The sequence below is a fragment of the Hippopotamus amphibius genome, chromosome 17, assembly GCF_030028045.1.
Source record: "Hippopotamus amphibius kiboko isolate mHipAmp2 chromosome 17, mHipAmp2.hap2, whole genome shotgun sequence".
NCBI classification, from domain to species: Eukaryota; Metazoa; Chordata; class Mammalia; order Artiodactyla; family Hippopotamidae; genus Hippopotamus; species Hippopotamus amphibius.
Genome location: NC_080202.1, coordinates 28,950,189 through 28,976,476, shown reverse-complemented (window position 1 = coordinate 28,976,476; position 26,288 = coordinate 28,950,189). Strand labels below are relative to the sequence as shown.

Below are 26,288 nucleotides of genomic sequence, written 5' to 3'. Positions count from 1 at the left end.
GACCTTGTGAGCTTTGGAGCAGGTACCCGTGGCCAAATCAAACAGGGAACGTGGGGAACACGGGGAAGTTCCAGGGCAGCCACCTACTGGAATGGCCCCACAGGCCTTGGCCAGGGCAGTGGCAGCAATGGACACGACCTAAGAACTGGGCATGAGGATCCAGGGCCGGAGTGAGGAGTAGCCCTATTTTCAAAGCTCACATAAGCACCATGGTTTTTGTATGATCAAAATAGATAGCTAGCGGGAAGTTGCTGTATAACAAAAGGAGATCAACTTCATGGGAGATGCCTTGGAGGGCCAGGACACGGAGGGTGGGGGGGGGGAGTCGCGGGAGGGAGGGGATATGGGGATATGTGTGTAGATGCAGCTGATTCACTTTGGTGTACCTCAGAGACGGGTACAAGAGTGTAAAGCAAATATATTCCAATAAAGAGTTTAAAAAAAAAATTGATGAGGAAGGAGTCAATCCAAATTGACTGATATGGGACTTCTCCCCTTGGTAAGGTGGCTCACCAGTCAGATGTCATTTTATTTAAAAAGTTTAACCTTACACCTAAAACAACTACAGAAAGAAGAACAAAGAAACCCCAAAGTGAGCAGAAGGAAAGAAATCATAAAGATCAGAGCAGAAATAAATGAAAAAGAAAGGAAGGAAACCATAGCAAAAATAAATAAAACTAAAAGCTGGTTCTTTGAGAAGATTAACAAAATTGATAAACCATTAGCCAGACTCATCAAGAATAAAAGGGAGAAGATGCAAATCAACAGAATTAGAAATGCAAAAGGAGAAGTAACAACGGACACCTCAGAAATACAAAACATCATGAGAGACTACTACAAGCAACTATATGCCAATCAATTGGATAACCTGGAAGAAATGGATACATTCTTAGAAAAATACAATCTTCCAAGACTGAACCAAGAAGAAACAGAAACCATGAACAGACCAATCACAAGTACGGAAATTGAGGCAGTGATTAAAAATCTCCCAACACACAAAAGCCCAGGACCAGATGGGTTCACGGGTGAATTCTATCAAACATTTCGAGAAGAGCTGACACCTATCCTTCTCAGAATCTTCCAAAATATAGCAGAAGGCGGAACACTCCCAAACTCATTCTACGAGGCTACCATCACCCTGATACCAAAACCAGGCAAAGATGTCACGAAAAAAGAAAACTACAGACCAATATCACTGATGAATATAGATGCAAAAATCCTCAACAAAATACTAGCTAACAGACTCCAACAGCACATTAAAAAAATCATACACCATGATCAAGTGGGGTTTATCCCTGGGATGCAAGGATTCTTCAATATACACAAATCAATCAATGTGATACATCATATCAACAACTTGAAGGATAAAAACCATATGATCATTTCAATAGATGCAGAAAAAGCTTTTGACAAAGTTCAACATCCATTTATGATAAAAGCTTTCCAGAAAATGGGCATAGAAGGAAATTACCTCAACATAATAAAAGCCATATATGAGAAACCAAAAGCCAACATCGTTCTCAATGGGGAAAAACTGGAAGAATTCCCTCTAAGAATAGGAACAAGACAAGGGTGTCCACTCTCACCACTATTATTCAACATAGTTTTGGAAATTTTAGCCACAGCAATCAGAGAAGAAAAAGAAATCAAAGGAATCCAAATTGGAAAAGAAGAAGTAAAATTGTCACTCTTTGCAGATGACATGATGTTATATATAGAAAACCCTAAAGACTCTACTAGAAAACTGCTAGCACTAATTGATGAGTGTAGTAAAGTAGCAGGATACAAAATTAATGCACAGAAATCTCTTGCATTCCTATGCACTAACAACGGAAGAGCAGAAAGAGAAATTAAGGAAACTCTCCCATTCACCATTGCAACCAAAAGAATAAAATACCTAGGAATAAACCTGCCTAAGGAGGCAAAACACCTGTATGCAGAAAACTTTAAGACATTGATGAAAGAAATCAAAGATGACACAAACAGATGGAGGGACATACCATGTTCCTGGATTGGAAGAATCAACATAGCGAAAATGACTGTACTACCCAAAGCAATTTACAGATTCAATGCAATCCCGATCAAATTACCAATGGCATTTTTCACAGAACTAGAGCAAGAAATCTTACGATTTGTATGGAAACGCAAAAGACCCCGAATAGCCAAAGCAATCTTGAGAAGGAAAAATGGAGTGGGTGGAATCAGGCTTCCTGACTTCAAACTATACTACAACGCCATAGTGATCAAGACAGTATGGTACTGGCACAAAAATAGAAAGGAAGACCAATGGAATAGAATAGAGAACTCAGAAGTAAGCCCAAACACATATGGGCACCTTATCTTTGACAAAGGAGGCACGAGTATACAATGGAAAAAAGACAGCCTCTTCAATAAGTGGTGCTGGGAAAATTGGACAGCAACATGTCAAAGAATGAAATTAGAACACTTCCTAACACCATGCACAAAAATAAACTCCAAATGGATTAAAGACCTACATGTAAGGCCAGACACTATAAAACTCCTAGAGGAAAACATAGGCAGAACACTCTATGACATACATCAAAGCAAGATCCTTTTGGACCCATCTCCTAGAATCATGGAAATAAAATCGAGAATAAACAAATGGGACCTCATGAAACTTAAAAGCTTTTGCACAGCAAAAGAAACCATAAACAAGACTAAAAGGCAACCCTCAGAATGGGAAAAAATAATTGCCTATGAAACAACGGACAAAGGATTAACCTCCAAAATATACAAGCAGCTCATGCAGCTTAATACCAAAAAAGCAAATAACCCAATCCACAAATGGGCGGAAGACCTACATAGACATTTCTCCAAAGAAGACATACAGATGGCCAACAAACACATGAAAAGATGCTCAACATCACTCATCATCAGAGAAATGCAAGTCAAAGCCACAATGAGGTATCACCTCACACCAATCAGAATGGCCATCATCACAAAATCTGGAAACAACAAATGTTGGAGAGGGTGTGGAGAAAAGGGAACTCTCCTGCACTGTTGGTGGGAATGTAAGTTGGTACAGCCACTATGGAAAACAATTTGGAGGTTCCTTAAAAAACTACAAATAGAACTTCCATATGATCCAGTAATCCCACTCCTGGGCATATACCCAAAGAAAACCATAATCCCAAAAGAAACTTGTACCATAATGTTTATTGCAGCACTATTTACAATAGCCAGGACATGGAAGCAACCTAACTGCCCATCAACAAATGAATGGATAAAGAAGATGTGGCATATATACACAATGGAATATTACTCAGCTGTAAAAAAGGGATGAGATGGAGCTATATGTAATGAGGTGGATAGACCTAGTGTCTGTCATACAGAGTGAAGTAAGTCAGAAAGAGAAGGACAAATATTGTATGCTAACTCACATATACGGAATCTAAAAATGGTACTGATGAACTCAGTGACAAGAACAAGGATGCAGATACAGAGAATGGACTGGAGAACTCGAGGTATGGGAGGGGGCGAGGGGTGAAGGGGAAACTGAGACAAAGCGAGAGAGTAGCACAGACATATATATACTACCAACTGTAAAATAGATAGTCAGTGGGAAGTTGTTGTATAACAAAGGGAGTCCAACTCGAGGATGGAAGATGCCTTAGAGGACTGGGGCGGGGACGGTGGGGGGACTCGGGGGGGGGAGTCAAGGGAGGTAGGGAATACGGGGATATGTGTATAAAAACAGATGATTGAACTTGGTGTACCCCCCAAAAAATTAAAAAAATAAATAAATAAAAAATAAAAAGTAAAACACAGCAAAGCAAAACACCAGATACATTTATTGTTTCCTAGAGGTTATAAAGCAATTAATATCCATTAATTATACAAAACTCTCTGTGTCCGTGTATTAGGGGCATTTTCCTAGAGAGGGTTAAGGTTTTCATGGGATTCTCATAGGTGCATCTGACTCCCCAATGAAGAGTCACTCATCCAACACAACCTCCTTATTTTAGAGATGGAGACTAAGGCCAGAGAAATAAGTAACCTGAACAAAGTCACACAGCTGGTTGATGCCCCGAAAGACACCACTCCTTTTTCTTCAGCTAAAACGATAAACAAGAGACCAAACCAAGCGCACAGGTTGGTTTTGACATACATTCTGTTAATAGTTTCTTAAGATACCACATCTGCCTTATCAACTTTCAAAGAACCAGAACACAGTTAATCCTAAAACAAACAAAACCAGTTATCTTTTCTTCATTATCAAGGTCATTACTATGTTTCTATATACTAGGACCTGTTTGAAGCACTCATTTAATCTTCACAACTGTAACTTACGTACTATTTTTATCCCAACTTTACAGACAAGAAAATTAGAATACATAGAGGTTAAATAATTTACCCAAGGTCACAAAGCTTTTAAGTGTCAGAATCAGGATTTGAACCAAGAACCGAAGTGTTTTGTTTCCTGAACTTATATTCCTTTTTTGTGTGTGTGCCAGGGCGGGGAGGGGCGGGGGTGGAGTTAAACACTGATGATTAATTTACATAGTGTAATGCACAGGTATCACATTAACAGTAAGGTTTTGGTAAATGCACACACCTATGTAACCCATTCCACCCCTATCAAGATACACTACTATCCTAACACCCCAGAGAGTTCTTTGGCGCCCCTTCCCAATCCTGGACAATCCCTTCCACTAAGGCAACCACTGCTCTTACTGCTATTACCACAGACTAAGCCTATCCGTTTTAGAACCTCACCTTAGTGGAATTATACTGTATGTACATTTTTGTGTCCGGTTTCTGTTTTGCTCAATATAATGTTTTCGAGATTCATGCAAGTGCTAATGTATATCAGGTATTCATTCCTCTCTATTGCTGAGCATCCCATTGATTGATTTAGCATGATCTGTTTATCCTTTCCATTTGGGGGCTATCATGAATAAAACTAACGTCTATATTGTCTTACAAGTCCTTTTGTAGATATGTTTTCATTTGTGTTCAGTCATTAAGGTATGCTTAATTTTATAATAAACTGCTGAACAAATCTGCACAGTGGTTATACCATTTTATACTCTTCCCAACAACGAATTAGGGTTCTAGTTATTTCACATCCTTGCTGGTATTTGGTGGCATCAGTCTTTTTAACTGATTCTATAAGGTGTGTAGTGGTGGCATGTTGAGGTTTTAATCTTCATTTCCCTGATGACTAGTGACACTGAGCAGTTTCTCAAGGGCTTACTGGATACTTGTGACTCTTTCTCTTTGTAAAGTGTCTGCTCAAGTGTTTTACCCATTTTTATAGGATTGGCTTTTTATTATTGACTTAAAGTGCTACAATATTTGATACTCATCCTTTGTCAGATGTATATAGAAAAAGCAAATATTTTCTCCCAGTCTGAGGCCTGACTATTCATTTTCAAGTTCACTGATCTTTTCTTCTGCGGTATCCCATCTGTTGTTAAACCCCTCCAAAAAATTTTTTTTCTTAACATAGGCTTTGGATCTAGAATTTCCACTTGGCTCTTCTTGCTTATCTATTAATATTTGGACAATGGATGCCAAGTTGTTAACGAGCATTGATTTTGTTGTCTTGCTTGAAAGAATGTTGAGTTTGTTCTGGTACGCAGTTTATTTACTGGAGGATCAACTGGGTCCTTTCGAGGTTTCTGGGCTTTGTTATGGCATTGCCACAGCTGCCCTCACTCTACGGCCAGAGTAGCTCTCATCCTAAGGTGTGGTCTTGCTAGGGTCAGTGGAATACCTAAGCTGTTCAGCACGGTAGCTGCTTGGAACTCTGGTATGTCCCAGTACTAGGCTCCTTCTGGAATCTCCATTTATCTCACAGCCTTCCAATAGCTACCCTCAGCCAGGGCATGCGAGCAGTCTTGCTCTGCACAAATGCAGCTTAGTATGTGGGCAAGGATTCAAGGAAACCTCTTTGTAGATGTCTGGAGACTCTTCTCTGAAGCTCCCTCCTCTCCAGTACCCTGCCCCCAAACCACAGCTGGCTCGGGAGCTGAAATGCGGATTTGTTTCCTCCACCCAGATTGCTGCTCTTGGACTCCACTTTCTTTCACTGCAGTGCATTTGAAGCTCATCTTTTGGTTTTTCTCCCAAGGATCATAGTCTTCTATGTCTGCGTTCAACGTCGAAAAACAGTTGTTTCATATACTTTCCCCATTTCTATAGTTTTTATGGTAGAAGGGCAATTCCGATACCCATCATTCTGACCAGAACACCAAAGGTTTGAGTCTTCATCACTTGTACTATTTCACTGCTCCATCAGATGGCCTATGTGGTTCTTTTCTTCTTTTTCATTTATTTGGCTGCATTGGGTCTTAGTTGTGGGACGTGGGATCCTTCTGTTGCGATAAGCAGGCTTCTCTCTAGTTGTAGCCCACAGGCGTCAGAGTGCACGGGCTCCGTAGTTGCGGTGCAAGGGCTTAGTTACCCAGAGGCATGTGGGATCTTCCCAGACCAGGAATTGAACCCGAGTTCCCTGCATTGGAAGGTGGATTATTAACCACTGGACCACCAGGGAAGCGCCCCCATGTGGTTCTTTTTGATCGGGTCTCTGTCTAGCTCACCAGTTTTATCACAAGACTTGTGCTACCTGCATAATTATACCCCCTCCTGCATACATGGATACTCAGATGCTTGTGCTCCCCGCGTCTCTGGGGCTTCCTTCATGCTGCATCTTTTTCTCATACCACCTGCATCACTCTTTCCTTCTCTTGGCTCCTATTTGTCTTCCTGAATCAGCGTAAATGGCATTTTCTCTGCTACTTCTGTCATGTGCTTCCATAGTAGGCTGTACTTTCCCCAAAGACATTGTAAAACTTGTCTTGGTAGTAGAAACTTGGTAGTTTCTTATTTTATATGAATTGTACTTTTCTGCTTGATTCTAAGTTCTAGCTGGGCAAGTGTGCAGATTTCCCGTTTGATTAACATAAATATTAGTCACCTGCTACCATACCACTTGAAAATGCCAATGAAAGATTTAGGCTAGTAAAAGTACTGGATAAACTTGCTCCTATGATATCTAGAGGGAATTTATTTGAAGTTCCACTCTAATGATTAGTAACCCATCAACACAGACCTTGCTCTGGGTGTCCTCAACCATCCTCTAACGATATGGCCTTCAAGGCAGATTTTCTCATTTCTGTCTTTCACCTCCCTCCCCTCACCATTCCCCGTTGCCTTTACCAACTAAACTATATGTATTTTTGGTGCGAGGTAATTATTAAAGCCATTATAAATCTCATTCCACAGAGAACATATCTTGATACATTCTCACATACCCTCTGAAAAAACATCAGCAAACCTATAAATCCTAAACCTTTTACAGGTGTTTTTGTAACCGGGGCAAGAACCATGCACAGCAAAATCAAATTCTTATAACACGCCTATGAGCTCAGGAGGAAATGATAAGCACAATTCTAACCCTTGCAGGCTGAGAAGAGAGTTCAAGCTAAATACACCATGACTTCCTTAATTAATACAGTGGCTGGTGACCAAAAATGGAGAATGTAGGACTAGGAATACATAAGCTAAAGGCACAAGTGACCAGTGGATGGGATCTTGAGGTTGTTATGTTATTATTTCAAACTGACAGATAAACATTGATTTCTCAACAGTAATCAGTCTAATGAGAGTACAAAAAACATACATGCAAATGCCTACTACAGGTAATGCCACACTTTCACCTATCAAAGCCTCCAAAGAAAATTTCAAGCGAAGTTAAAAAAAAAAGCACTTTCCTGAGAAAGAGAAATAACATGACTTAAAAGCAAGTGAAATGAAAAGTAAGAGTGAAGGTATTTGAGAAATATCCAATAAAATGTTGAGCAAATGACCCTTGAGATCCTTCCAATTTTTAAGTTTTAAGCAGTCACTAATTTATATTTTCTTCATTGTAAGAAACTTAAAAATTTATCCTCGTTCATGGATTTAGGTTAAGGCAGTAAGTAATTCATGTATAAATTCCCACCTTCACATAATCTCACAACTCTTTGGGTAAAGGGTGGGAGTGGAGGTAGGGCGAACAGAAAAGTTATCCCAAAGAACAAATACAGCAGATTACCATATGGAAGGAGTCACACTCAGATGTACAGTTTTTGCAAACTATAGTCAGCAGGTAGTACAAGTTGGGGTGCTTTGTAATTTATAGATTTTTTTCTTTTGAGTCTCTAGTTAATGGACACGTCATAACTTTGGAAGGAAAAGCTTCAGATCGTATCTACAGACGTATTAAGAGTCACAGTGATTTAAAAGAAAGTAAGGTGAAATAAATTATGAAGCAACGTCTTACCATTGATGTCACCACCAAGGCTGGAGAAATCCCCATTGTGAGATAGAAAAAGAGCTCAACCACCTTATACCTGCAGAATAGAAATGTGTTAACATATTTTAATTTATCTATTCCTACCACACGTAGACCATTTCCTTTCCAGTTTTTCCTTGTTTTCTTTTGAAAAACAAATGTAAACTCTTAACTATTCAAATGAAATGTATTGTCCCTGTAGGAGACCATTAGGCCTCTAACTGAAATACTATAGTTGAGTAACAGTGAACTAGCACTTCCTTCAGGATTGATAAGGCATCAAATTCCACATGCTATGTGGAAAATGTTCTCTGCCAAAGGCTATCCTTGAATCCAATTCACCATGCATTTTCCCTTTCTAATCCCAGAGTGTCTGCCTTCATAGCCACTCCAATTCATCACTCTAAGACACTGAAATGATGAAGCTGCACAGGGAATAGCCTGGAGTGGAGTTTATCAGTGGCAAAGGGATGGAGGCCCTAAGGAGCTAAGGGCATGTGTTTGTTGCTGTTGTTGTTATTTGTAGTTTTTCGTTTTTTGAGGGCAAGTGTTTTTTTACTGTCTCTTTATTTTGTATCTCCACAAACTCCAGTTCGTAATACTCATCACCTTAGGTGCAGAATGTCTGAATAAGCTAAAAAACACACTGTACTGCAATTCAACTTGTATGTATGCCTAACCAAAGTAGACTAAGCTCCTTGAGGGCAGGGACTGAGTTCTATTTACGTTTGACTTGAAGGGCCTAGAACAGTACGTGGCACCATTTAGGTTCTCCCTAATACCTGCCAAACCGAATGGCCAAGGGTGACTCACATCTCATTCTTAGTGTTTTATACTCAAAGTCCACCATGAAGTAATCATATCAGGGAACCAGGGAAGAATGAGGGTTTGGTTTACATCAGAAGGCCTGAAATAGGAGAGAAGATAGTCGTCTTACTTTACTTCCTAATTTATCCAAGGATATAAATCAGGGGTTTGAGCTTGAGAAGCAAACTGTTCCCTTGGATACATATATAATGCAAAACAGCACTCAGAATTGCTAATTATGGTCAAAAATGCATTTAAGTGAATTTCAAAGTCACAGAGAAGTTAGCTAAAACTACCATTTTCTTCTGGAAAGAGAAAACAATTTATTATTTTGTGATAAACACAAGTTATGTTCAATTCTGAGGCCCATTCTGACAAAAACAAAGAATTTAATAAACCATATCTAATGACAATGATTTCGTGGTTGTGAGTTTCTCAAATTCACGCATATGAAATAATGAAAAGAGCCATGGAACAGGAACTAGGACACATGGGTCCTAATTCAAGATGAGTCACTAATCTGACACATGTACTAAATGTTCTCAGTTTTTATGTATGAATCGGAAACAGATGACCTTTAAGGTCTCCCCTAGAACTAAGATTTAAATTTCAGTAAGTTTCCTTTTTATATTGCTTCACACCTAAGACTAGGAGCTATGAATAATGGGTTAAAAAAAGTGTGTCCCATGGTGAGGATACTAAGAGTTTAGATGCCCTTCTAAACGTCCCCTTTCTTAGGGTGTCCTAGGTTGGAACATCCTCTGGGTTCCTGTGTAGGTAAGTGTTATGTGGGGGGCTTAATAGCTATTACCTTCAACCTTCAAAGAAACTTAGAAAAGCTTTTCTTCATGTGGTAACTGTTAAATCACAGAGGATAAGGTTAGTTTGCTGAGGATGTGAAATAAGGTCTGATTAACTAAAATTGTCATTTTAGATAAGGGACAAGTCCACCTTGTCCTTTAACTACATCATATGTCACACGGATACCATTTTCTGTCTGCAGCAATCTATCCACCAATGATGAATATCAAATGGTTCTAAAGATTTGTTAAAACAATATATATTCTATTTATGTATTTCTACTATTTCGAAGTGCAAATATAAATTGTATTGTAATGTAGATAAAATTTAGGAAGTTAATTTTAAAGCTATTAAATGTAAATTATTTTCTCTTACTTTTCATGGTAGAGAAATACATAAATGGTTCCTCCAGCTGCCATGAGCCAGATAAACCAACGCATATGAGATGCCAGGGGTCCAAGTTCACGGAGATTTAACCTAAAAATGTAAACATGACAACAAAGAACAGAAGTGATAAATGAAGGGAATTCATACAACCTTTGTTTTCCTCTAGTCTTGAAAACTGGGAGAGAAGGTACCAGGACAAGACCAGAAAGAAAAAGCACTCAAAGTATGGAGGAAGTATTTGGGCAACTGGGGTAAAATTAAAAACTCAAAGGTAAAATTGTTGTTCAAGCTTTAAGACTTAGAATTAGTTCTAATTTTTAAACAGAATTGGTTCTGTTTAAAAACAGAACCAGCTAAGAGGAGACATATAGAAGTAAGTCCCAGCATACCTGTGATGCCCGACTTCCCTTATAAGGCAGACTGCTGTAAAGGCTATTCCTGACTACGTATTTGGGAGCAGAGTGTTTACAAAACTTACTGAGAACTCAGCAAAACCTTGAACGAGATCACATACACACAGCGGATAACTAATACACAGACCTAGTGTCTCCATTATCAATTTTTCCACCAAGAGAGAACATGAGAAGAACTAGCCCAGCACATGTTATAGAAGATATTTTGTTAGAATTTAACCATGGGCTCTTGTGAAACCTGAATTTAAAATGCTGTAAATTCATCTGTATTAAATTCAGATTAAAAAATGAAAAAAAAAAGTGAAAAAAAATGTTCTGAATGGCTATTACTACAAAATTAATATTTCCAAATGGAAAAGTTACCACCTGCATATTGAAGACTACATGTGAACAAATTGCCTACTGTAATATTTGATTCCTCAGTCTACATTTAAAATTTTTATTTACTTATTTTAAATTGAGGTATACTTCACAAAAGCATTTGAGTATTCTAGCTCCAGTATGATGCAGACCTATAATTTACTAACAGGTACTGGGGAGAGACAGCACTTACTTTTTACTCCAACAGATAATTAGGTTTCTTTTGAATGATGGATGCTGCATTAGTCAGAATCTAGAGGCCTGCTCTTTCTAACGACTATAGTTGACGGCATAATATGAATTTCTGAGTGGTTAAAACTGGACCATATCTTAATAGAGGAAAATTAATGTTCCTTTAATTATGGGTTTCAAAGCAGCAAAAGACTCTATCTGATCTATACCAAAAAGGCAGGAAGAACAAGGACACTGAACTGAATACTAGGTATTTTAAATAGCTAACTAATTAGGCTAGTTCTCTTATTCATACAGCTAAAGGAATGAGAAATGCACTCCATATATAGTAGCTACTGTGCTGTGAAGACAAACATCATAAATTTCAAAAGTGAGCTTGTTTTCTTTATACATATTTATAGTATATCCACTTAAACAATTAGGTGTCCTGGTATTCTGAACAGCAGCAGAGGCATACAGAAAGAATATGGAAGGAAAAAGTGAGCGTCTACCTACACACACTTTCGTAGCACTTCTCTCAACAACCCAGTGACAGGTATATATTCTGAAGGGCAGCAACATTCTCCCTTCAAAATCTGCAATCTGACCCACATCAATCAAAATGAGAAAGAAAAAAAAAGCATGTATGTATGTGTATTGTGGTAGGGGAGCCAGGGGACTGGGACAGGAAGAAGGGAGGGAAGGAGGACTGAGAATTCTCTCATAAAAACACTATCTTCAAAAATAGAAAGACTCTCTTACCATGGAGCGTAAGATGCAGCAATGAAGAAATAGATAACCATTCTATCACACATGTGAAAGCAATGCTCCACTGTCCTGGGGCGGGAAAAAACAAGTCAGACAAAGTCCGCACAAAATTTTAAGACTGGAAGTAGGGGTTATCACGTCACTATGTCTATTCTTGGTTCTCAGGGCATTTATAACTTGGCCTTCAAAGTCACACAACCATTTTTAATAATACGAAGCCACAAGATTGCACATACCATAGATCCTCTCCATGTAAGAACCCCACAATAATCAGGAATTCTGAAATGGTTAAAATATCTTCTATTTCTTTTAGATCCAATAGCAAAAGGAAATTCCTTGAGGGCAGACCACCTCTAAACCCCTATCATAGCGCAGGGCACAAAGTCATGAAGGCTCAGTAAATACTCCCCAAAGTCGTATTCTTTTTAGAATGCCTTTGAAGCAACTTTTACTGCAAATCTTAGTGTACACAGTAAGGTGCAATAAAGCAAATTTAGAAACTAATTTAGGAACAGCAATAACACAAACCAGAAAAAAAAAAAATAAATAAATTTAAAAAAGGTGCATTTGCTGTTTAGAGGGTAGCCACCTGGGCTTCTAAGCAAGTTTTTCCTTCTGAAACTGATGAGTCAGGAAGTGTACAAAGATCTGGCTCATTGAGGTCTAGTCTCAAAAGAGATTAGACAGAATCTGCCCTTTACTGAATTTATTTACTTATTTATTTATTTTTAAATTTTTGGCCACACCATGCAGCATGAGGGATCTTAGTTCCCCACCAGGGATCGAACCCGCACCCCTTGCAGTGGAAGCTCGGAGTCTTAACCACTGGACCGCCAGGGAAGTCCCTGAGGTAATATAAAAGGACAAATGCATTGCCTTGTCTTGAATCCATTTTCAGTCCAAGGGGTAGCAGCTATGGTCTGGTGGAGTACCAGTATTAGATTTTGCCTTATCACACACACTGTGTCAACCAAAGCAGGCTGAGGATGTTTTAGTCACGGTTAGTGCTAGTCACATGTTAGTGAAGAAGTGAAAATAATTTATTTAGGTCTAAAAAAGCAAACACTAAATTATTGCGTCTCAAACTTGACTGCCTTTCAGAATCGCCTGGGGAGCTTATAAAATACAGTCACAAACTCCAGTCCAGAAGATCTCAATTTAAAAGGGCTAGAAGACGAGGTAGAAGATGGAGGGAAGAGGAGAATCTCTTTAACTCCTTGGATGACTGTGATTCCAAGCCAGGTCTGGAGCTTTTCTAATTCTGCTTTCTAGACTGTTATGCGCTGTTGCAGCAGGTAGAGTCAAGCCTGCAGTTTTATTCAAGATCCGCCACGCATCTCTCTGACCCTCACTCTCCTCACAGGTGAAACAGAAATAATATCAACTCTATCCCTGAGTACATGTGAGCATTAAATGAGACAATGTAGCCATGTGTTTGGCACAGCACCTAGTGCATAGTAGGTACTCAACAAATGCTCATTCCCTTCCCTCTTTTACTTAAATTAAGGCTATACTTGGATACTTTAAAGAATTAATACAGAGCAAAAATCCACTCATGGCTAGCACTGCTATTTCAAGGTTCAAGAGACTGGTTTCTTCTTTTTTTTAATGAAATTGCAGCATTTATTTGCATTATTAATGCAAGCTTGTGTGAACATTAGTTTTTTTTTACATACAATAGACTGCATATATTTAAAGTGTACAATTTGATATTTTTTTAATAGTAAGGTATATATGGCGATCCCAGAGACTGGTTTCTATTACACCTTCCTCTCTGGCCCTGGCAAGGAGGCCCTGAATCCCAAAGCAGGCACCTACAACTCTGATTCAGAAATGTAGATAGCAAAGCCAAGTCAGCCAAGGCAACCACAAGCACTGGAGTGTGCCAAGAAGATAATGAAGTGCTCTGGCCTCTGGGCTCTGTGACAGTGCATCCTCAACAGCCAGGACAAGGACTTTTGAGGCTTGCTTTTGAGTGTGTTCAAGAACTCCCTCGTGATTCAATGCTGTGGTTTTCTGTGAAGCCCAGGGAGCTGTTGGCTTACAGGCAAAGGTAGCAGACTGCAAACTATAAGTGATATTGGAGTCAGAGGTCCTGCGATGATCAGATTCTGGTGCTATCACTGAGTCTCAGTTTCCCCAGGTGAAAATTATGGGGTCTGGATCAGATGTTCCCTAAGGATACTTCCAGCTCTAAAACTCTGATTTTACATGCGAGGAAACCAGTAATCATCGCGTGAATCTGAAATCCTGCACTTAAATAAAGCACATCTTTTTAATATTAGATTGTTTGAATAGCTTGAGATGTTTTTTAACATTTTATTTATAAAACCAAAAGTCATCGTCTAATATTACATTAAATCACTCTAAGTCTGTTCTGAATCCTTTCTGAGAAGAAACTTTGCCCTTTGGGTTGTGCAGAATCCATTTCATAAGCAACTAAACAGTATGCTGCTACCTTTGTATTGCCCAAATTAACCCTTCACTCAAAGAAGGAATGCTTTTATGTCCTCCTCATTGGGAGGCTAAGGACCACAGTATTGTCTGGAAAGTGCTTGACAGCTAATAGTAGCGACAAATGTGAATTTTGTTTGAGTAGATACACAGGACCTAGTTCTGAAAGCTGACCTTTGCAAAACAGTAAATCCGAGCTGTAATATACCTGTAGTACAGCTGTAGTGACCCATAATTTTCAAATTACTCTCACATGCATCATCTCATTCCCCTATCACAGTAGCCTGCCAGTTGGGCATTACCACTCTCATTTTAGTGATGAAGAAACTGAGGCTACACGAGGCTAAGTGGCAGGCCTGGGACGCAAAGCCCAACTGGTGAGCCCAAGTCCAGGGTACTGGTCACCACCTTGCAGCTGCCGTGCTCTTCCTTCGCATGTTGACACACTGGAAAACAGGTGTCAGGATTTTACATTGTAAGTCCTGGGGAAGCAATGTAGTTTTGTTTGGTTTCTGAGCAAAGACCTGCTTTCTGAAGACACAGATGGGGGTCCTCAAACTCTGTCCAATCCATAGAAAATTTCCTGTGTTTGGACAGCATTAGAGTCCACCAGGCAGGAAAACGTCCACTCTTTGCCTCACCCAACCAAAACACGCCAGCAGGAGAGGCTAACCTGAGCCAACCATTGTGCGTGACCTGTTAAAACAGCGTAGCATCCACTGTACCTTAAGTGGCTCTTTTTCCACGTCACGATGTGAAATACTGTGGAAACAATGAAAAGGGCACAGAGGCCCATTCCGTAAATCCATGCTGTTATCTTTTCCCAGCAGTCATCAGACAGCCGGTGGAGGAGGGCACTGCCCACAATGGCCGGAACAATGAGGAACTAGAGAAAGGGAAAGAAAAGTAAATATTCAGCAAAACACTGAATTGAGAACTTTATTAAAAATACACAGGTTTATCAGGAGCAATTTTAGGAAGATCATTTTAAAACAAACATTTGCCTTTCCTGGATAAACCATAACAAGAGCCAGATGAAGCTGTCAGTTTGCTGCACTGAAAACAAGTACTGCTGTTTAGGGCCCAGGACCTGTACCCACCAATGGGTACACAATCAAGCAGCAAGAATGAATCATTACTCAACTGTTGCAAAACAAATGTTCTCTACCCTAATTTCCTTAGTTAAGCACACATTTCATCCTATTCTCTAATGTGATTTAGGGTAGGCACTTAAAATATTCAAATGCCAAGCATATACCCAGATTTCCCAGGGAGGTCTTGACCTTTAAGTATTCTTTCCTGTTTCCCCTTTCAGCACTACTGAAATCCCAATATTTCAGCAAAGCATAGCTAAATGAATCATCAGTAAGTATTATAATGTATATACCACACTCAAGTCATTTGCTCAAATCACATGTCCTGATTTCTAGTTTGGATGTCTATATTCCACCAATTTGGGGGCTACTGCAGAGTGAAAGTGTCTTTGGGTTATTTCATTTTTATTATTTATTTAAGTCTTTATTGAATTTGTTACAATATTGCTTCTGTTTTATGTTTTGGTTTTTTGGCCTCAAGGCATGTGGGACCTTAGCTCCCCCACCAGGGATCAAACCCCCACCCCCTGCACTGGAAGGCGAAGTCTTAACCACTGGACCACCAGGGAAGTCCTGAGGTTATTTCACTTTTAAATACCCCCTTTCTTGTAGGCAAGAGTAATCTACTCCTACTTATTCAAATAATTTTAAGAGACTAGAATCTTAGAGAGAATTTTGCTTTCTGCACCACCTTTTACACTACATATGGACACAAATTTCAACGTCTAGTCATATCAGTATGACTAGTAAACACTTTATACTAACAGAAGTCATCAGAAGCAATGAAGTACTTTATTAGATATCAGAATAAGCATACCTGGCAAAGGATGAAAACTTTAGCAATCTTATCTTTTTTGTCTCCAACACCCACATTTTCCCTCTTGCAACAGAAATATTAAATCCCCTAGATGAGATCATCACTGAATTTCAAATGCCCAGAACAAAATAAGAAAATTAAGGACAACAAAGTTTTTCATAAAACAGAATTTAATTAATTTTGAGATTATGTCCTTTCTACTTTTTTTCATGGTAAAGTATCTTCTCTTTAATGAAATGATGACATTAGATGGAAATTTTGTTTTGTCAGTTTTAGAAATTTTACTGCTGTCTGAAATCCAAAAATCAGGGATACAGTTTAGTAAGTTTAATGAGATGACATATTCTGTTCTAAAAATTTAATGTGGATGTTTTAGCAGTTTTTCCTTAACTTTGGTTTATACAAGTATTCTTTGTGACAATCCAGAAGAGATAAGCTAAGGGATTATTCAGGTCTACCTCAAGCAAAGATTATTCTTAAAGGTGAGCTGTGCATCTCAACAGCCAAATCATTATATTTAAATGCTCAACATCATGCTAAGTAATAAGCACTTCATTGGTTGCTTTTATTGGTCTGTATTATGAAAACTATCAGAGCACTATTTTCATAACTTTTATCAGTGTTTTGCATTTGGTAAATGGATAAAATGATGGATGCATACTGGAAAAATAAGTGAAGGAGCAGGCCATATAAACTGTTATTCAAACTTTTATATTCCTTATATCCTAATCCAGGGCAGGCATGTCAGGTACAAACTTTTCTCTAAAGAAAAAAAAAAATTCAGCAAGATATCAGCATATTAATTATTTAAATAAAAATCTTTTGAGCACCTAAAGAAAAGGACAGTGATAAATGAGAATAACGTTTCAATATTACCATGTAATATTTGAATTCCACTATTACAATACATAAAACTGATACTTTATAAAATTTGATTTTTGCTAATTAATGACCAAATAGTATTGTTCTATTAGATTACAAAGAAATCCACCAAAAACTAGATTATTTCAGGTTTATTTGGCATCATGATTCCTTTACAGAAACACTGACTGTTCTTTGGAGAAGGGGGTTAAAGAAATGAAAAGGCACAACTTGAATTCAAGCAAATTTTATTCTAATAACATGTATATAACCTACAGACTGTACTAACACTGTCTAAAATAACTAAATTAGCCTGTTCTAAACACTCTTCACTAAAGGAACAAATTGGTCTCCTCTATTTCTTGTCTTCAGACTATATACCAGCCATCACTTTCCCCTCAAGTCTCACTAAATACAACTTTCAAAGGGAATAATGAAATCACAGATAAAAGACTTATAATGACACAAGAAAGTGCCAATAAAATGAAATTAATAGGAAAACTATGAAAATACAAACATTTTCACAAATACCACAGACAAAAAGAAGAAATACACCCAAGTGTTAACAATTAATTTCTATGTAGTTTTGTTTTTCTTATATATTCTTCAGTATTTTCTATGTTTCTTATAATATGTTTTGTTTTTATAAGGAAGAAAAAAAATAACTAAGAATTTAGGGATTAAATGAAACTTTTCTTCTACAATATGGACTAACATCTGCTCTGAGATGCAATGACCATAGTGGTGATGGGGAGGATGTGGCTATCTGTTTTAGGGGATCACTCAGGGGAAAAAAAAACACCTTTCTCAACAAATGGTGAACTCTTCTTGCCAAAAAACACAGCTGTCTTGAAAAGGTGATTCATTTCATTCTGGGGTGACAGTCTTCATAGTTTTCTTTGGTTATTATTCTTTCAAAGAAGATCTTGCCTGAGAAAACAAGTCCAGGATAGGCAGAGCTGACTGTAGACAGAGCACTCAAAGTGTCTGACATGCTCATGGTTTCTGGTGACATGACCTAGCACTGACACTCTGGCAGGTTAAGGTCACAGAGCTGGGTAAACCTGACTAATGGGGCTGAGATTAATAGAGATGATTGCCCCTTCCTCTTGCCAAAGCCCTTTGGGAAGGATGGAAAAGGCAGAAAACTCAGACTCACTGCATGTGTGTAACAGTTAGCAGCATGTTCGTAACAAGTTGGTTTGTAGCGGCCGTTGGCTGGGGCCCGGTGGTTCATGAACCTATAGAGACAAAGACATCACGTGAGAAAAGCTCAGAGTGTGTAAAGAACAATGGGGAAGATTGTCAGTGGCTGTTTGGTCTATTCTAACTGAAGAGGTGACTGCCGAAAATACCTAGTTACGGGAACAAAACCAAAGCCGCTAAACGGGTGTAAACTGAGCCAACAGCCATAATGCTAAAGCCAAAGTCCTAGTTTATTGGATTAGGTATTCTTTCAGTTCATTCGAAAGAAAAAGTTTCTACTAACCAAAAACAAACAAAAACCATATCCACCCCCTTCAACTGGTACCCCCACAGTAAAATAAATAAATAAATAAATAATGGTACAAACAAATCTTAAATCTTAACAGAAAAAAAAAAATCAAGGTCATTTTTCTAAACTTTACAAATTCCAGTAACCACCATTTAATGCAAATTCAATGCATTTGAAAGGTTTCTATTTTTTTCTCTCAAAATGTATAAAGCTTTATACTTGTAGATCTTTAAACCCTCCATCCCATGATTAGCAGGCCTGTTGAACTAGTTTCCTTACACTGCATTACCTGTTCTGGCACCAGACGGCTTAAATAAATGATACCTGGCTGCCTCCTGGCCACCTGAAACAAGAGGTACATTTTCACCTGTATTCTTCCTGAATTAAGTTTCCTTCAATATCTAAATATGTGACTAGCACCTGACACACTGGCTATAAAATTCATACACACACACGTGTGTACATATCTAAATATCAAAATCTGTTACACGTATAGACATATGCCCATATTCCGTACCCTCTTTGGGCTAATTTTGTGGCAACCAGCAAAGCAGTGAAAAGCACAAATACCATCAGACATGAAGAGATAAACTGTCTTCTGCTGTTTCAGTGTGTGGGTGAGGATCCCCCCAGCCCCAGCTCATACCCCTGCCACGTTTCACGAGGGATTCTGGTTTAGTTCGTGTGTTCTTTAGAAGAAGGGAGATGTAAACTCAGTAAGATAAAAAGGCAGCTGCCTGAAAGAAGGAGATGCAGAGAAACAGCGGAGGTAAGAGAGCCCTAACAGCACTCAGGTCTCAGCATTCAAGCAGCATTCCTGTGCTTGGGGCCTGGAAGATGTCAACAGGCTTTGCACAATACAGCAGCCTTTGCTTGAGCTAGTTTAAGCGGGTGGGGGTAGGGGGAGGAAATTTTGTTATTCGTCACTAATGAGTTCTGTCTAGTCACACCTTATTAATTAATATGATGAAAAAATGGCACCAGGCTAAACCAAATGGCACAGTCAGGTTGCCAAAAACTGACTAAAATACATGGTCAAGCCATTCCAAACAGTGCCCACTTTATGAATAAAGACTAGCCAATACTATTTTCCTGAAGTAAGAAGGGCCTGTTATCCCTAGAGCAAATAAATTAAGTGGCAATCTCTACTAAACCAACATAGAGAGTTCAAGTGGAAGATCCACTGGGGAATAGATTTGGGACCGTGAAGATACCTTACTTGGACCACCAATGGGTAGCTAACTAGTGTGCAAAATATATACATATGGAATGCAATTCACCAGATGGCTTGGAAACTGTTTAAGAGAAATGTACAGTTAACAGCTTCAGAATTATCCCAAGCTATTCTCACACACAGATAAATAAATCTTTTCTCCCCTGACAATCCTTTAAATAATTTTACTGATTTCCTAAGGGATGAGAGTGTTGCTATATGGCACTTATTAGTAAAAAGGAAAATAATTACACTCTTGGGAAGGATGCTTTAAAAGTGTCCCCAGCATTCAAGGATCTACCAAATCATTAGCCTGAGACATAACGACAGAGCTATAAGTAGCATATCCTATTAGGAATTGTAAAGGGTAAAGAGCAAGGCTCCAGTATGGTTGAGGGTAGGTTAAATTGCGAGCACTCTGTACAAGGTGCAGTAAGTACGGTTTGTCTACCCACTACCAGGCTGCAGACTAAAATAGCAATTTATATCTCTGGCAGCCCAACTAAAAATAGTCAGGCTATTACACAGTGACAGGGGTAGACTTTCAATTTTTCTCCTAAAAGCAAATAAGCTGGGTGGCCATGTTTGTGACGACTCAGTCCCTGCCTACCTGGAATCACTCAGGTTAAAAATAAACTCAAAAGTAGCAGAGAAAAATATCCCACCCATGAGACTTAAGGTAGTCTGTCCTTAAGGGCAGGGCCCATATTCTGGCAATAAGGAAAGGAAGAGCAAGTATACCAGGCATGGATCACTGTCTGAGGCCCTGTGGGACAGCACATGGTGCTGCAGGGAAATTTACAAGGCATTTTTCCATTCCTCTCTGATCTGCCACGGTACAATCAAGCCTCCAACACAGCCTCCTGCAGAAATCACTGTCAAGAAATTAGTTGCCCAAGATCTAAATGGAAAAGCAGATATAAAATGCAAACAGACTGCCACACACCGAGCTTATTCTCTTTTCCCCAAAAAGAATGAGGAAGGTTCCTAAGAGTTATGGGAAACAGCACCCACTTACGGGAAGACACCTCTGCTTAAAGCAAAGCCACCCTAATGGTTATCCAACGCTGGAAGAGAGTATCCAGCCAGCTTCGAGGGTTTTAGGGAAGGTGACTTAGTCCTGGGTGTGGGAACCACACTTAATAAAGTTTTTAGTTAATGAGGGTTTGTTCATTCATCCCCTCCCTTTCTCTTTAAACTCTCTCCGCTTCCCTTGGCCCAGTGTCTCCTTGCTCTTCCTGTAACAGAATTTTAAAACTATGGAGAGAGGGAATGGATTGGGACCTGGGGACACTCCTTAGCACACTTTAAATTTAGCCCAAAGCAGTGCCTTCCAAAGGTAAATCTGCAACCTACCAGCAGATCTCAGAGGCATAAGATCAAATCTTAGAATTGTCCCTCATTCTTCTGTGTTCCCCATACTCCACATCCTATCTTAAATCAAGACATTGACACCTTTGGTCTGCAAACATACAAAGTCTCTGGTCTCCCTGCGTGCCCGCACGTGGACTTTCTTCTTTACTCAGCAGCTGCAAGTCTAACAACACCAGGTCACATCACCTTAAAACCTGTCTGGCTTCCCAAAGTGCTTGGGATAACACTGCATCCTTTGCAGGCCACAAGCCCTCACTACTTCTCCAGCCTGGTGCTACCTTCCTTTCACTCTCCCCCTCCAGCCAGCCACATCCTTTCTGCTCCTCAAACCACCCAGGTCTTATCTGCCTCAGGGTGTCTGTGTTTGCTGTTTACTTCTGCCTAGAACATCCTCCTCCAGAATGCCCAGCTCTCCTCTTACCTGTCAAGCTCAGCTCAAATGTTACTTCCTTGGTTACGTTTTCCTGACCATCCTACCTAAAGTATCACTTCAGCTTGCCCCACTCCACCAGAGCCCTTATCACAATTAGTAAGAATTGGACTTTTTGAACTTGTTTATTTTTTATTTCATCTTTCCCCACCGTAATGTGAATTCCATGAAGGCTGTCTTGTCCACCATTTCATTTCCAGTCCCAAACAGAAGGCCCAGCTTATTGTTGGAGCTTAGTAAGTGCTGAATGAATGAATAGAAAGACAGACATTCTGCTTGCTGCTGAAGTATTTTATCCTACCCAAGAGAGATCCCATCGTCAATTAGTTTCACTGGGGATTCTGTATGCAATAAAGAAAAACAGGCAGTCTTAGAGCCAAGAGAATCCTTAATCTCGTGAAAATAAAATTCTCAAAGGCCAATACCATGGACATTCCAAGGGTTCCTTCAGCATCACTTGATGGGACAACCTAAGCTGACCTCTGTTGCACAAACTTACTAATTAGCTTCCCTATGAATAAGTATGATGTTTAGGAAAAGTGTTGGCTGCCAGAGGCAGTGATAGTGGTGGAGTACATTTAACTTAAATAAAGGAAATGGCATATTTAAGGAGACTACCTCATGCCTATGATTCAATGCTCTGAAAACATGCCAAAAACAAACAAACAGACAAACAAAAAACAGGCAACAGAGAGTCCTGGAAGACTTCCTAATGCTTTAGAATAATATGTTTTGCCACATATTCAATTTGAAGCTAACCAGTGGTCACGAGGCTGGGGCTAAGGATAGAAGCATCCTTTTCCTTGCATTTTTGGTTGCCAGGCTGGAGAAACTGAGCATACATCAAGATACTAATAAGACACATCAGAAGCTCTGGGTCCTAGGCCTCTGCACTGTCACATAGATATTGTGATATGGGTGGGGCCCCAGGTGAATGGCTGCATGTGTGGTCGAAAGGGACATGAAATTGAACCCTTCAGTCTACCCCTTCCTTGCTGTGTGATGATGGCAAGCTCTTTTATTCTCCATCCTATTTGCTTTTGTATTAAATGGCAAAAAATTTGCCTTCTAGGGTTACAGTTGAGGATGAGATGAGTAATCTACAAATACCCAGCTACTGCCTGGCACCAGCAGGCACTCAATAAACATTAGCAGGTATTCTAATCAGTCAGAGATGCTGTGAAAGGAGAGAATGACTTTGTGTGGAGGGAGGCTGGGTGTGGGGGTGGAATCAAGTGTGGAAGGGATAAAACACAAAAGATAAAAGGTGTCTTACTGGGATTTTTCACACTCTAAGCTTTTTGAGAAGCCATGCCTGCATCAAGCCCTCCACTTATTACACTGGGCTAGGCGTCCTTACAGCCCTCCTCCACAGATACAGCAGAACTCTGGAAGTTGATCCAAAGCCACAGTGACTACCAAGTTTCCATCATGAACAAACCAGCAAGGTACTCAGGTTTTCTTATAGATGTTCTTCAATGGAATCCTGGTAAATCTATCAGAAAGAACACATGGGTTCAAAGATAGTGTGTTCCTCTTTCTAGTTCCTCTATCATTTACCTACCTATAACTATCCTGGATGCTCAAAAGATGTATAATAAACACAGCTTTCAAGAGGTGCGGAACAGTAGTCTCAACATGTTAATGTATGGACCACAAAAACCATAATTTTTTTGTTATATTACTTTTTATTTGCGGGCTTTATTTCTAAGTTCATTTGACTCAGAAATATCTTCCACTCTAGCCTATAATATAGAAAAACAAATTATGGAATCATTCATTGTTCAAAGAAAATCAGGGTAGGTCTAGACGTCATCAAGAAAATAACTGTTAGATATCCATTGATATTGTGCAGCTGCTGAGAAAATGTCTATGCTGCACCAAAAGAAAATGCCTGTATTTTTTCATTTTAAAATGAATGAAGTAAAGTGCAAAATCACATTACAACTGTGATAATAAGGACTGGATAGATTAGAGTCCAGCAAAAAGAAAAGTTCAATCAGCTGAGATGGTAGGGTCCTGCATAAGGTTTTTTTGTTTTCCATTTCCGTTAACACTTTTAACGTTTCTGCAACAAACAATAAAACAGATTCCTTTTTTCCTTCTTTATAGAGAAGAACTGAAAGGTCAGAAAAGAAATACAACAAATACAACTGTTAATCTAACAAAAACCAGTAATTTCACAGAATATTGCCACTGTACTCTGAAAACAGGAAGAGCACAGATGTGCACAGAAGTAAAACCAAATCAAACAAACCACACGCACAGGGCTTTGCCAACCATTATGGAACCTGTTACATCCTCCCTTGAAGCCCCTGCAGTCCTCATGGCTGACTTCATGTTCTCAAGCCAGAACACCACGATTCTTTTTTGCCTTTAGAAATACTGATATGATATCCCACTAGGGGAATACTGCCAGGCATTCAACACCTTGAGTGACGAGCAATATTCAGAAGTTAATCAAAGTCTTCAAACTGATCACTCTTTTGATGGCACAATCCACCACACAACTCTCCCTGTGCATATTTCACTCCTTACCCTTTGGGACTGGAGGAGGAATGAGACCGGCAGAATGGGTGAGGGGGGGGTCCAGGGATTAGGGAGTTGTAAAGAAAAAAAAGTGCACTTTAAAATCTTGAAATAAAAAGCACTGCCTAAAAATTCAACGATAACCTCCTCAGAAGGCTTCATGCGTTCTTTTTCTTTTTTTCAAATTCCCCGTCACTGCACACTAAGCTAGCCTGCTCAGGGTGAAGGTCTGGGAATGGGGACGGCGGCCTGATTCAGACAAAGGGATGGAGAGTTACCACAACACAGGAGAGGTGAACTTTCACCCACTTAAACGAAGGAGAATTAGAAAAAAAAAAAAAAAGCCCAGAGCTTCCTCTCGGAACTCCGGCCAGCCTCCATCCATTGCTAGATGGCAGGGGCTCGGGGTCGGGATTACGGCCACGATACCTCCCAAGGCTGGCGTTCCCACCGGCTCTCCAGCGAAAGAGCAGCCGGCCAGCCTTCCGGTGGTGCCTCCTCGGTTCCTCCTCCTCGTTTCCTAACACCCGCGCCCCAACAGCAGGTCTCGCCACCCAGACGCTAACCTGTCCCTTAGCAGCGCCCAAAATAGCACGCCCTGGGACTCTAAGCCTGAGGACCCGCAGGGCCCGGACTTGGCCCAGCAATGCTAAACCCGCGGAGCCTGCCTCAGTTTCCCCGAGGCTACGGCCTTTCAAAGACAAATCACCTAAAACGCCCGGCACCCCCGCTTTACGACAACTCTCGCCGCAGGGTGCAGCAGCGACTGGGCCCCGGTTCCGCGCGCCCTGGGAGCCCCCCACGCTGGGGTAAGGGGCGGAGGCCAAAGCCAGGGTCGGAAGGCTCGGGGGCGGCGTCTGCGGCTGGGGTTCTGGTCCTCAGAGCAAGCAAGAGCCCCGCCTGGATGGGGTGAAGCCGGGTGAGCAGGGGCATACCCCGCGCGGAGCGCAGGCTCGTGGTCCGAGGCTGGTGCCCGAGGTCCGCACACATCGCGAGGCGGGACCCGGGTCAGGCACGCGACCCCGGTCCTCGGAGGAAGGGGATCACCCAGGGACAGCAGGGCGGGGAATCCCCCGGGAGCCGGTCCCCGGCCGGGGCGCGGGACCCAAGGGGGATGGACCCAGGTGGGGAGCCGGGACCCACGCGGGAGGGGGCGGGCTCCACGACCGGGTCCCGGAACTGGCGGCGGCGCGGGGGCGCCATCCCTCTCACCGCTGGAATCGATTCTGGAACCGCATTGATCCTCTGCTCCTCCTCGCGGGCCGGGAGCTCCGTCTCGTCAGCGCCGGCGGCCGGGCGCGCGGCCCTCATGGGCTTGGGCTGCTCCGGAGGCCGCCGCGTGCCCGGCGGGCCGCTCGGCGGGGCAGGGTCGGCGTGGGCCAGGCCGGGGGTCGGGACAGGGCCGGAGCCGACCAGGCGGCTGGGGGCGGGAGGGAGGCCGCTTAAACGGCCCTGGCACCTCCCGCCTCCCGGCTCCTCCGCCCCCGGGCGCCCGCGCCCCGCCCCGGAGCCCGGCTCCGCCCCCGTCCGCCCCGCCCGCCTGCGTGCTCCCGCGGCCGCCAGCGCGTCTCCGCGCCGGCCGGCCAATCAGCTCCCGGAGAGCAGCAGCGGCAACGCAGCCATTCATTCCCGCAGAGTCCGGGGGAGGGGAGGGGCCTCGCGGAAGAGGGGCGGGGCGCGGGGAGGGGCGGAGAGCTGGAAGGGAGGCTCACTTCTAGAAGAGATGGAGTTGGAGCGAGAACGAGAAAATAGAAGAGCCAGAGGACAGAGGAAGAAAAATTGTAAAGGAGGAGGTGAGGCACGAATCTTGAAAGCAATTGTAATTTAAACAGCAGCAAACAAGGACCTCTGTCCGCATTCTAGTCCTGGTTTTGTGTCTTTAATTCATTTTTCATCATTCATTTCTCCATCCCTCCGTTCATTTACTCCATCATTTTCAAGGTCAGCTACCCCTAGGCTGTTGTGCGAGGTTTTGGGGTAGATTTTTAAAACCTTTCCTTGTCTGTCATGTG

General features: G+C 41.1%; 1 protein-coding gene and 1 long non-coding RNA gene across 4 annotated transcripts in view; one reads left to right on the top strand and one right to left on the bottom strand.

Moving 5' to 3' along the window:
• MMD (monocyte to macrophage differentiation associated) overlaps positions 1-25,774 on the bottom strand; it is a 57,707-nt gene extending 31,933 nt beyond the window's left edge. For 2 of the 3 annotated variants that reach the window (XM_057716762.1, XM_057716759.1), the window contains exons 1-6: positions 25,489-25,774; positions 18,395-18,476; positions 15,189-15,349; positions 12,004-12,078; positions 10,286-10,387; positions 8,291-8,360 (exon numbers count right to left, since the gene is read on the bottom strand). In XM_057716762.1, coding sequence (XP_057572745.1) covers positions 8,291-8,360; positions 10,286-10,387; positions 12,004-12,078; positions 15,189-15,349; positions 18,395-18,476; positions 25,489-25,514 — 516 coding nt within the window. In that variant the 5' untranslated portion in view covers positions 25,515-25,774. The remainder of the gene's footprint in view (positions 1-8,290; positions 8,361-10,285; positions 10,388-12,003; positions 12,079-15,188; positions 15,350-18,394; positions 18,477-25,488) is intronic. The other variant, XM_057716761.1, reaches the window with a different exon arrangement.
• Positions 25,775-25,960: 186 nt separating this feature from the next.
• The window catches only part of LOC130840561 (uncharacterized), a 49,735-nt gene continuing 49,407 nt past the window's right edge, over positions 25,961-26,288 (top strand). Inside the window, exon 1 of the long non-coding RNA XR_009050030.1 lies at positions 25,961-26,069. This is a non-coding gene — a long non-coding RNA (uncharacterized LOC130840561). The remainder of the gene's footprint in view (positions 26,070-26,288) is intronic.